At 38.9% G+C, this 12,223-nt stretch overlaps 1 protein-coding gene across 7 annotated transcripts in view; it reads right to left on the bottom strand.

Moving 5' to 3' along the window:
- Nucleotides 1-12,223, bottom strand: part of TNS3 (tensin 3) — a 123,994-nt gene that overhangs the window by 57,398 nt on the left and 54,373 nt on the right. For all 7 annotated transcript variants that reach the window (XM_068200174.1, XM_068200189.1, XM_068200179.1 and 4 more), the window contains one exon: nt 3,529-4,785. In XM_068200174.1, coding sequence (XP_068056275.1) covers nt 3,529-4,785 — 1,257 coding nt within the window. The remainder of the gene's footprint in view (nt 1-3,528; nt 4,786-12,223) is intronic.

Raw genomic sequence — 12,223 nt, 5'->3', positions numbered from 1 at the left:
AAAATTTGAGATGGCAATTTCAAACACCATAACTCATGCATGAAGAAGAATTAGAATTACCTGAGAGCAACAATATAATTTCAACCTTATGGCAAATACAGAACCTCTCTTCGTCATGCTGGCAAATTCAGATAGAAATACATATCTTGGTCACAGTCATTGAAAAAGTCTGCCCCAAATACTGAATGCATGCATTTCTGTGTTCTGCCTTCACTTGATCACATAATTCCTCACCTGCATCTAGTATTTTTCTAAAGATGCAAGTTGTAACATTTTAACAGTGAAAAGGTGGGGTACACAGATGAGACATGGGTGACAATGATGGTCAGTTATAATGAAAATGGGTAAAAACCTTTCTATTCTCTACATTTATTAAATTCTTGCTTTTACAGTTTTGTAGGTTGAAGCAAAACATTGATTTAGCTTTCCTTTTTTACTGAACAAGCATAACCCTTGTGGTAAAAGATGGCTGATTTGAGAAAATAAGTCTTACTAATATCTTTAGCAGTTGACTGAGGTCATATGTTAATTAATAGGCATAAAAGAATATACAGAGAGTGAAGTAAATGGCTGAAAGAAAAAGGCTGAAAGAAAAGCTTATACACACATCAAAATTTTTTCATGCTATGAACTTCCTGTCATTTAAAATTAAGCACTCCTGTAGCACTGTGTTATTAGTAAACGGCAGCTTCATTCACAATCAGAAACTCATCTGTGCATAACTCAGCTCAAGTAAAAGATAAAAATTGGAAAAATCTTAATAAACAGTGCAGTGATTCACCTCTGATAAGCATGACACTGAAGGAGAGAAAAGGTCATCAACCATTGCTCTACATGGTTCATAAAGATACAACCTAGCTAAAAGAAATTCAATGATCCAAAAATGCTAATCACTTAACGCAAGAAATCATTTCAGACAGAACCCAGAGCTCTGCTGCATGGGCAGTCAGTGGTTTGTGCCAGGTTGACCTATACTAAGGATATATGTGTATAAAAACATCTAGGAAGAAGCATGAAAGGATAGGTAGTTGACTATCTGTCAGTCAGTGCAGAATCATATGAACAAATAGAGGCAAGAATGCACCATAATGTACATTCCAGCTGACACACACATATTTCATTCTTAGGCACATTCTTCCAGCTTTGCAGGGCACTGGAAACATGCACTGTTTACATACACATTTAAGGCATGTATTTTCTACACACTCATGCAGGAAACCAGGTAATTCCACCATTCTCCTGTAATCCAACCCTCAAGTTAGACACCCAGCTCAATGCATCAGCAAACTTGCTGAGGAGGCACTCTACCCCTTCATCCAACTGATTAATAAGTTAAACAAGACTAGATTTAGACACCTTAACTACAGGCATCTGTAGACTGTGCCACTGACCACAACACTCCGAGACCTGATATGCAGCCAGTTCTCAATCCAGTGATTCAGAACAGTGGTGTATATAGTGAAAAACATTCATTCAATCTACCTGAATGAATATTAAGAATGAGTGTTCCTCATTCTTAATATTCATTCAGGTAAATTGCTCTATCCCCATGCTGGTTTGTGCACACCATGCATGAATAAATGTATGATTCTGTATATTTCATTGAGGTAAGTCCAGATATATAAATATACAAATTCTACAGCACTTAGAAAATCAGTACGTGCTGGTGACCTCCTAGTCTCAAGCAGAGGTGGCAGCATGCCACATATATGTGTGGTTTTACCTCTAGAACCCAAGTAGTTTTAAAATCAAGCTCTTGCTAGTAAATTTGAATGTTACTTGCAGAAGTCAGAAATGGAACATTTTAGCACTTGACATAAAGACAAACTTAAAAAAATATTATTGTTCTAAAGCTATACAAATTATTTTTCTAATTTTGTTTAATTAAAGGCTATTCTTATGTTCCTGACTACTAAAGTCTTTCCTCTTATACTGTGCCCTGATACTTCCCCTCAAATATCCAGGATTTTAAATGCTGTCTATACATTTATATTTGATTCCCTTAAATATGGAAATTCCATCATTTAATTCTTTAAAATACAGCCTCCTCCAGATCATTCCCCAGGTACAATTATTTTCACTGGTCTTCATTTACATGACATTTAAAATGGAAGGGAAATTACAGTGACTTCTACTTCCTTTGAGATGACCAGAATCTCTGAGAAAATTTCAAGTATCTCTTTTAAGCTTCATATATTCAAACACTGAACTGTAAAAGGTGGCTTATTCTAAATGATCTCTTTATCCCCTTCACTAGATTTACTGTACATAAAGAGAAGAGTTTTCTCCTGCTGGAAAAATGTCAATTTGACCATCAGCTAATAATTTGGAAAGATTCAAGAGAATTACAAACTAATGCCATAAAATATTTATTGTGTATTAAAAATAAGCAGCAAAGCATCTCACATTTATTAGTCATGAATTTTTGGACTTCTTCAGTCCTCAGTTACCCTTCTAAACACAGAACTGTGATTTCAACTTCCCTACAAGAATCACCATCCTCGATCACATAGGCCTGCCCATGAACAGACACCACATGCTAGTTAGGCTCATTCATGGTTTAGCATGTCCTACGGGGTTTGAGCTGTAGCAACTCATTTGTTCCCACTGAGGCCACAGGCAGATCTTCTGTCATGCTGGCTTAACACTCAATCAAATCCTAGGGACACAAGCAAGTCTTTCATTGCACCATGACTGGAGACAAGAAGAGGAGGAAGAGGAAGATGGAAGGGGAGAAAGGGAGGCAAGGGTATATGTTTTGCCAGAGAAACTAGACCACATAAAATTTCCAAACATGACAGTAGGACAGGCAAGAGCTTATTTGTCACAAACTTTACGTTGACTATTAATAATTGGTTTAGTGGACTGAGCCAGAGGCAGACTATCCTTTTGCAAAGCTGCTAGTTCTAGTAGCATTACTTAGGCAATATAGTCAGCAAGTGTTGTGTATTTAATTCCATCAGCTGTAATCATTTCAGAGTCAGAGATAGCAAACAAGCACTGTGACTTGTACATTTTTAAACAAAAAAACTTTCCTAAAGAGCATGTCTTAAAATATTTACTGGCAAATATTACTTTATTTGTGAAAACATTGCATAGAAATTTAATGCCGGCATTATTACTCAGTATTTGAAGATAAAGTGGTTGGAACTTTTTCTCCTAATTTTAATCAAAATTGTAATAATGAAAAACCTACACCACCAATGCCTTCTAAAAATGTCTCAAAGTACAAATTCTGCTCCCTTATAACTTAAATTCACAGCAGCAAAATAATCCCAAGAGATGGTCTATAACAGGTAAGAACTTGCTGAAAAGTACTTTTTTCAAGCAAAAAGGCAAGTACCTGCAAAACTCACCTTACATAATTTGATTCCATATCTTGGATGATTAAGTAAAGAGGACATCAGAAATAACCCCTTGATAATCATTGTCAAAGTTTTAAGCAATGACCTGAGGGTCCTGCTGTACCATATAATGAACACACAGGTGCTAGAAAAAGAATGATTTTCAGAAAGTATTACAGCTTACCATGTCCGGAGGCATTCTTGTTTCTGATCTCTAATTTGTCACGGAAGCCAGACCTACTGTTAAGCTTTTCCATGTATGCATCAAGGCTGCCAAAGCCATTTACTTGATTTGTGTTACTAGTGAGAGTGTTAATGCGGGCTGGGATAGGTTCAAATGTAGGATCTAACTCCAAGATCAGCCTGTTCAATTGTTCAATGGATTGATCAATATCCAAAGTTGGAGAAGCTGGTACGTCTCCAGCATTTTGTCCTACATCCAGGCCATTTGTGTTCCTCTGAGGCATTGGCCTTGACTTAAAATTGTCAGCACTTGCATGTTCTTCAGCTTCTGCAGCACCCAGCATGCTTCCTAGTCCTCTCTGCACAGCATCTCTGCTGCTAAAGCCACATGTTGGAGCATCTGGGACTTGAGACTGGCTCTGGACACTGCCCAAATTCTCCACAGTGTTATGAATGCTAACCGTAATTTCATTCTCTGGGGCAAAACCATATTGGTGAGCAGTGACCATCTGCTGCTGGCATACCCAGGTCTGAGTAGAGTAGCTACTTGGGCCATAGGCTTGTAGATGGGGTGTGACAGAAGGATTCTGTTGCAATTGCTCGGTTGACTTTGGCTCAGTGCTTTCAAATGATCTCTCAAAGAGGGAACCCACACCAATTCCCAGGTCTGCAGCAAAAGCATTGTGATGCTCTTCCCCAGCATTACTTCCAAAGCCGTCTGAAAGAAGTGAGTTTTGACTGCTCTTGTGGCAACTGAAGTTCCCTAGGTGGGTGGAGTGCTGCCCTTCTGAGGAAGACAACGTCCCAATGCTGTCCACACTGTGAAGATCATGATTAGGCATTTCATCATCCAGAATATCAGTCTCCCTGTCCTTCATTTTGGTGACTTCATTCATGTGAATGTGAACTGGCACTATGTGGTGAGTAGCACTGTACTTGCTTTGAACATCAGTCATATCCTTGGTGGTGCTGATAGAATCCTCTAGTCCAAAGCCACTAAGTAGCTGGTCTAGTTCTGCCTTCTCTTGTGGGCTCAGACCCCTTTTAACTCCTGGGACAAGGCGTTCCTCAGTCTTGTCTGTTCTGATGGAAGCTGTGGAGTGTCCAGAATCACTACTGACAGAAAGGGTGTGATCACAGTGATCAGGATTTCGTGTTACATGAATACCCTGAGCAACACTAGAGATGTTGTCTGAAGAGCTCTTCTTTCTCACTTTTGCATACAGATTGCCATCAATGGGACCTTGGGTATGCAACACTGTGGAGATACAAGTGAAAAGGAGAGATAAGGACAAGGCATCATATAAGGGCTTTGACTAGTGTCATGCCACAAGTATTGTTAACACTAATGAATACCTACTGTTTTGCAAAACTAAATCAACTCTACAACTACAGCAAATACCAATGACCAACAGAGCAAGAATGGTAGAAACCTACCAGCAATACTTGCCTTTAATATATATATAATGTAATTATTACTTTGTCCATTTTTACTTGATGATCTGACTATACTACAAAGAATACTTTTCTACTTTTCTTGGTGTTGCAAGGAAAAGACAAGCTTTTAATCAGAGCTGCAGTCCTTGGAATATACATAAAGCCTCTTCACAAAGGAAGGCACAAGTAAATGTTAAGAGTATGACATTTCTGACAAGAGTATGACATATAGGGAGGACCTGGTATGCATGTCATCTTTTTGTTTCAAAGAAGGACTAATGAACTTAATTGGAAGCCTCCACAGAAGTAACTATATTTGTCTTACTCCCATCTAACACATCACACCTAACATAGCACACAGGTTAGACCAACATGAGGTTAAAGTATGGCTACTGAATTTTTATCCAGTGCTGAAAACGTGCACAATTCTATTTTTCAAGGAAAGTTTTAGAAATAAATATGTCTAATGTCTGTAAAGCCAAGAAGGTAAAATAAATAGTTCCACTTTCAAAGGACCTAATGTTCATTTATCAGAATATTTATATTAAGCAGATATTTCTGAAAAACTTTTCCTACTCATAGTCTGAGAATGGTTTGAGATTAAGAAAATTAAACCATTACAATTTAGGAACAGGCAGACTTTTCTCAAAGGTAACCATAAATTACATCTGTTGTAGTTCCAGAATCAAAAGCCCCATGGAGAGCCCACTGCATTTCAACATCAACTCTACCACACATTTTCCAAACACATGTAAAATGGCATCATAATAATGAATTTCCAAACTAGAAAACTTTTCTAGGCAATACCCATTTAGAAAAAGCATTATGCAGAAATTATACTCACAATGGTAATTAAATAATTTGTCTTTATAATGGCAAGAAAAATGGTCTGGTTGGAAAAAGTTTTGAGGACACACTGACAAGGTTCCATCAGTTAAAATACTTACATACTAAAGGTTATACGATAGTTTTAATAGATTTCAGCTAAACTAAAGGACAATCTTTTACTTTCTAGGGACTAGAAATTATTACTTGTCTGATGTTGATTTTAAAAACAGCACATGTAAAACATGAAAATACTAATTTTCAGTAAAAGTTATCAAACTAAGCAAAAGGAAAGCAACTCCCCTTGCTGTAAAATTTCTCTGTGGATCAAGTTTGATGTGTAAATTCCATGCTGAAAAGGGCTGCTATGCCTGAGGCTGAATGTCTGTATACAGATACTTAAAAACAATATTTTTGAAAGAAGATGTATCAAAAATACAGCCAACAGACAGTTTCTCAGGCTCTTTCATGCTGTGATTTCTCATAAGCTCTCACAACCTTCTAGGACTATGAAGCATACTTGGTGTTTCATGTCAAGTATTTTGATACAGTTACCACAATAAAGTTTAAGATTTTAAAAACAAAACAACCAACAACAACAACAAAAAAAAATGGAACTAGGAGTAACTATTAGGTAGGGGGTTTTTTCTGTATGCTTGGTTTTGAGTTTAAAAACCAGAAAACAATAAAAAAAAACTTGCTTTGTTAGGAATAGTTGTATATCCTGACAAAACACAGACTTGAAAAAGTTACAGGTCTGAACTGGAATACAGTGAAGTAAATACAGAACCAGTACACTTGAACTATTACAAAGTCTTCTTGTCTGACTGTTCTGTTACTCAAAACTAGGCTCTGTGCTTTAAAAATGCTAATCAGCCTAAATACTGTAGTGGGTTGACCTTGGCTCTCATGCCAGGTGCCCACCAAGCTACTCTATCAACTTCCCTTCCTAGCAGGACACCAGAGAGAAAAATTAAGTTGGAAAAGGTTGAGAAAAGGCAGTTTATTAAAGCAAGAAAAAAACCCCAAAAGTTTGTGCGCTTGAGCAAAGGGGAGGGGGGAAAGTGATCTCTACCTTCCAGCAAAGAGTAATGTTCAGCCACTTCCCAGAAAGCAGGACTTCCACACAGAGCAGTTGCTCCAGAAGGCAAACATTGTAAAATAACAAATGCCCCCATTCCTCTTCCTTGCCATAGCTTTTATATCTGAGCTGACATCATATGGTATGGAATACCCCTTTGGTTAATTTGGTTCAGCTATTTTTGCCTAGTTGTGTCCCCTTCCAGGGTATTCCCCACTCCCAGCCCACTTGATGGGAGGAGGACATGAGAGAATTGTTAAAGAGACAGCGCTGATGGTGTGCCAATGCTGCTCTGCAGAAGACAAAACACTGGTTAATTTGGTTCAGCTATTTTTGCCTAGTTGTGTCCCCTTCCAGGGTATTCCCCACTCCCAGCCCACTTGATGGGAGGAGGACATGAGAGAATTGTTAAAGAGACAGCACTGATGGTGTGCCAATGCTGCTCTGCAGAAGACAAAACACTGGTGTGTTGTCAACACCTTTCTGGCTACCAATGCAAAGCACAGTACTGTGAGAGCTTCCAAAGGACAATTAACTCCAGCTCAGCCAAACCAAATACAATACCTCACACAAGATCTAACATTCTAGCATACAGATTTGATTCTCCTTGCAGAAATGGTAAGTACTAAAAAACTGTCAAATTCTCAAGTACAGCCATGGAAGCAACTGAACCCTCTATTAGCCCTTCCAGTACCATCATATAGTACCATACAAGCATAGTGGCAGAACTACAGACAAAAAGACAAACACACTGACAGCAGACTACTGACCCAAGGGTCTTGCACATGTGCACTCTGAAAGATTCAGAGATAATCCTGTCCTTCTTCCACTAAAAAAAAATTATCAAATTTATTCTGCATCTTGCTAGGAATGCTAGGCAACCCCAAATATTTAGGGGTCTTCCAGCTGTGAATTGTACAACTTCTACTCTGAAGAAGATACACAAGTACAGCTTACTTAAAATTTCACTTAGGAAAAAAAACAAACCAAACAAACAAAAAACCCGAAAAACCCCTAAACAAAAACAACATCAACAAAAAAAGCAAAACCCACAAACAGAAAATTAAGTACTGCATTTGTGTGTTAGTAGCCTTAACTTGGCCTTAGCCTTAAACTACTTCAGGATTCTCAGATAGCTTATAAAGCAAGTTTAAAAGCTTTTAAAAATAAATAACTTTAATAAATAAATAATAAAAAAAAATAACTTTAATAAATAAATAATAAACTTTAATAAATAAATAAATAGCTTTAAAAGCTATCTCTCCAGGGTAACCAAAATTTTATTGTATTCCATATCTATCTGTGTCCCAGCATCGAAGTGGGGTGACCCGGCCCTGGGGCTGGCTCAGGCTTTGTGCTGCTGACAGAATTTGCAAAATTTACTCTAAAACAGTTTCTGATTGTGAAATTCAGCTTTTTGAGTTGTTATTTTTGTGACCCCAGAAAAAACTACCTGAAACAACCTCTGAGGAAGTCAAGCCTCTGCCTTGAGCAAAAGCCACCAGGGAAAAGAGAATCTGGCTTGGGTGCTCCAACTATGTAAAGAAACCCTGGCAACTTCCCGCCCTGTTTCCAGCCACAGAACTGGGTCTTAAGGAAACAAGAACAATCTTGGACACAGACAGATATGGAATACAATAAAATTATTTTCTAATTTACACAGTTGAAGGAAAACATTCTTAGATTAATTTGGAGTTTTTAATTTTAACTATCATCAGAAAATATATCAGAAAACTGTTTGGATTGCAAGGGATGACCAAACATCATCTAGTTCCAACCTCCCTGCCATGGGCAGGGATACCTTTCACTCGACCAGGTTGCTCAAAGCCCCATCCAACCTGGCCATGAGAACTTCGAGGGATGGGGCATCCACAACTTGTCTGTGCTGCCTGTTCCAGTGTCTCTCCACCCTCCATTTATTCTTTATATCTCATCTAAATCTCCTGTCTTTCAGTTTAAAGCCTCTCATGTCACTACATGCTCTTTTAAATAATTGCCCTCTATCTTTCTTGTGGGCTCCCTTCAGGTACTGGAAGGCTACAGTTAGGTCACCCCTTTTATCCTTTCTCATTTCCAGACTGAACAAACTCAATTTTCTCAGCCTTGCCTCACAGGAGATAAGGAAAACCATCCATCCTTCCAACCAATTTGGTGGCCTCCTCTAGTCTTGCTTCCTGTGCTGGGGACCCCATAGCTGTATGCAGCACTGCTGGTGTATCTCACCAGTGTGGAGGAGGTGAATCACCTCCCTCACACTGCCGTCAATACTGCTTTTTATACAGCCCAGGACACATGGCTTTCTGGGCTGCAAGAGCATGTTGCTGGGTTGTGTCCAGCCTCTCAACCACCAGCACTCCCAAGTCCTTCTCAGCAGGGCTGCTCTGGATCTGTTCATCACCTAGATTGTATTGATATTGGGGGATGCCCCAACCCAGGTGCAGCACCTTGCACTTGGTCTTATTAAACTATAAACTATATATATAAAAACTATATACAACCATAAATATATAAAAGCTATATACATATATGGCTTGTTTGTTCACAAAACTAGGACAAATGAACTATTAAAATACTACAAACCTGCAAAATACAAGGGTTTGTAGTTGTCCTATTATATAACATTTTTATTTCATATTCTACCTCTTTCTTAAATGCAATTTTAGAATACATCTGCACTATGACTTTTGGATTTTGCTTTACCCTGGTCTTCATCCATGTGTTTCCCAAAAGAGGTGATAACCAACTTAATTGTAAAAGTAAAGCTATGCATATAGGCAGGGAACAGTTTTGACAAAAGAAAATGAGAAAACATAACAGCAGTGCAAAACTTCATTCTTCACACCTTGCTAAATAATGGTACCGCAGACGCCGTATAAATTCAGTATCTCATCTCTATGTACAACTCAATCCCTGCTACCATTTTTTCCAAGGAAGCAACACTTTAAAATGCACAGTAATACAGCTGTCAAAAAAAAAAAAAAGATTACAACAGAGGTGACCTAAGTAATGCTGGAATTTAATTACTAAACCAAAGCGGCCCACTTTCTTTCAACCTGATCACTCTTCCCAGGAGCTGTTCCAACTCTCTGAACTGCCCAGGCTGAAGCCCAACAACATTACCATGCTGAATCTGAATTTAACACACACTAACAGATTTTCCTAACTGAAAATCTCACAGCAAAGGTTATGTGTGTATTTTCACTCCTCTACCTGATACACAAAGAGTAACTTATTTAAAAATTATGACCTGAAATACTAACACATACCAAATTTAGTGACATCCTTCCAAGCCTGTGTTTTCCTGGCACTTCTTTTCTTGAAATCCAAATACCCAAAGGCAGGCTTGTGAATTAAAAATATTTCAGTCTCTAAGCCTTTTGATTTGTCCCCACAGCTACCCACTGTCCATTAATCACTTGGAAAAACATACACAAATAAAAGCCAGCTAGGTAAACTCATACACCACAAATTCTGCGAGAGCTGTTCTGATCCAGTCCACCTGAACAAAAAGATGATTGCAAATACACAATTTTTTTTTTCAAACTGTACCCTTGTTCATGTTGCAGCAGGAAACATTACAGAAGATCTGGATTATCTTTTATCAACCTCGTAAATAAATATTTTTACCTTCAGGCAAACCTGGACAAGTCCTGAGCTGCATTTTTTCAAGTTGTAATGAGCAAAGTTCCTGACACTCCCGGGCAGGGCCTTCCTAGTTCCCATGGCAATACTGAAACAACTAATAATTCTAGCTGAGTACCGATATTGAAATGTTAATTAGCTAATTGCTCTGTTTGTTTTCTTTAAACTACCTGGAGATAACCTGCCTCCCCCCACCACACTGACATTCTGGGACTAAAATGCAAATAAGAAAACCCCCTGGGATCATGGGAGTATTTTTAGGGGATAGAGACAACCCTAAATAAAAAACTAAACACAGTAGAGGGGGATAGACAAATCCCCTAGCTGAGGAAGAGGGAAACACATCCCCTGATCGACTTTTGTCCATCATCATCACCTAAATAGATTAGACTAGAGTAGGCTGTGGCAAGTGGAGACAGAAGAGACAGAGCCCTCTGGAGCTGCTTCCAGGGAAGGAACGGGGACAGCTGTTGTTCTGGACTTCAGCAACAGATTCTGCATGCCACGCCTCCTCACCCTTTGGCAACCGGTTGTGCCACAGGGAAGAAGAAGGGACAGCTGCTGCTCTGGACTTCAGCTACAGACTCTGCATGATTCCTTCCTCGTGACCACCTGGGAAAAACTACAATAGTGGGGGCGAGCTCTGTTCGGGCCCCCTGTCTAGCTGATCTTTTAATAAAGAGCTGAACATTAATAAAGGCATTAGCCCTGTTCATTTCAAAGTTAAATTATTTTATGCGTGCTTGTCTTTCCTTTCTCCCTCTCTAACAAAGACAGGCCTTCACTCCTTACAAGCTCTTCCTGTGTAACTCCTACAAAATCCATGGAGAAATACATGTGGTTTGTATTTCCAGCTCTTGAACAACAACAAAAGCCACTTACCTCTTTACTAGGCATGACCAGGAATTTTCTGCAATAGTCAATTACTGCCTTATTTACATCAACTAATATTCTCTAAGCAAAACCCTGCACATAGGAAAACCAAAGTTAGGGCAAATCTCCAAGCTTAAAAAGGCCAGATATGTCTCTACCGCTGCTGTTTGAGCTGCAGCCACCATTTCTGCTCCTGGAGGTAAGTAGTCTTGCTACAGAATCGTGAGACTTGTATCAGCCAGAAAAAGCAAATGAAAATGTAAACACAAGGGCGGATCCAGAGGAGGCAATCATGTTCAATGGAATCTGAACTACTGCAGCAAAGGAGGAGTGGAAACAAGTTGGCTGAAAAGGTAATTCAGTCTACAAGCTATTCCCTTACAGTGGTTTTTTCACATTCTGTTTCAATATCCAAACAAAGCTGAGTGAATTTCAGGTTTTATATCACTGACATTATTATTCCCAAAATAAACAGCTGCTAGAAAAAGTTGTTCTCTCGCACTGACCAATAAGGCTAGACACTCATACACATCTTCAAGAATTTGTGTGTTGCCGGAATTCTCAGGCAGGAAAAGCTTACTGGCAGTCCTGTAGAAGTAACACTTATTTTTATCTAGCAGCTGCTACTCTCAAGCTCCCAGATCCCAGGAGACTTTACCATCTCTGGAATGAATCACCTCAAACTAGGGGAAGTGAAGCTGTTAGTTCCTCCTTTAATAACAGCTGTATCTCACAACAGACCAGCCCACAAACTTCTACTCTAAACATAATTCCAAATGTACACATGCATCACCACCAGACAGCTGTGCCCCTGGACAATGTTCATTTTCTATTTCAA

Source organism: Anomalospiza imberbis, chromosome 1 (assembly GCF_031753505.1).
Source record: "Anomalospiza imberbis isolate Cuckoo-Finch-1a 21T00152 chromosome 1, ASM3175350v1, whole genome shotgun sequence".
NCBI classification, from domain to species: domain Eukaryota; kingdom Metazoa; phylum Chordata; class Aves; order Passeriformes; family Viduidae; genus Anomalospiza; species Anomalospiza imberbis.
Note: the sequence above shows the minus strand (reverse complement) of the source record. Positions and strands in the feature narration are given on the sequence as shown.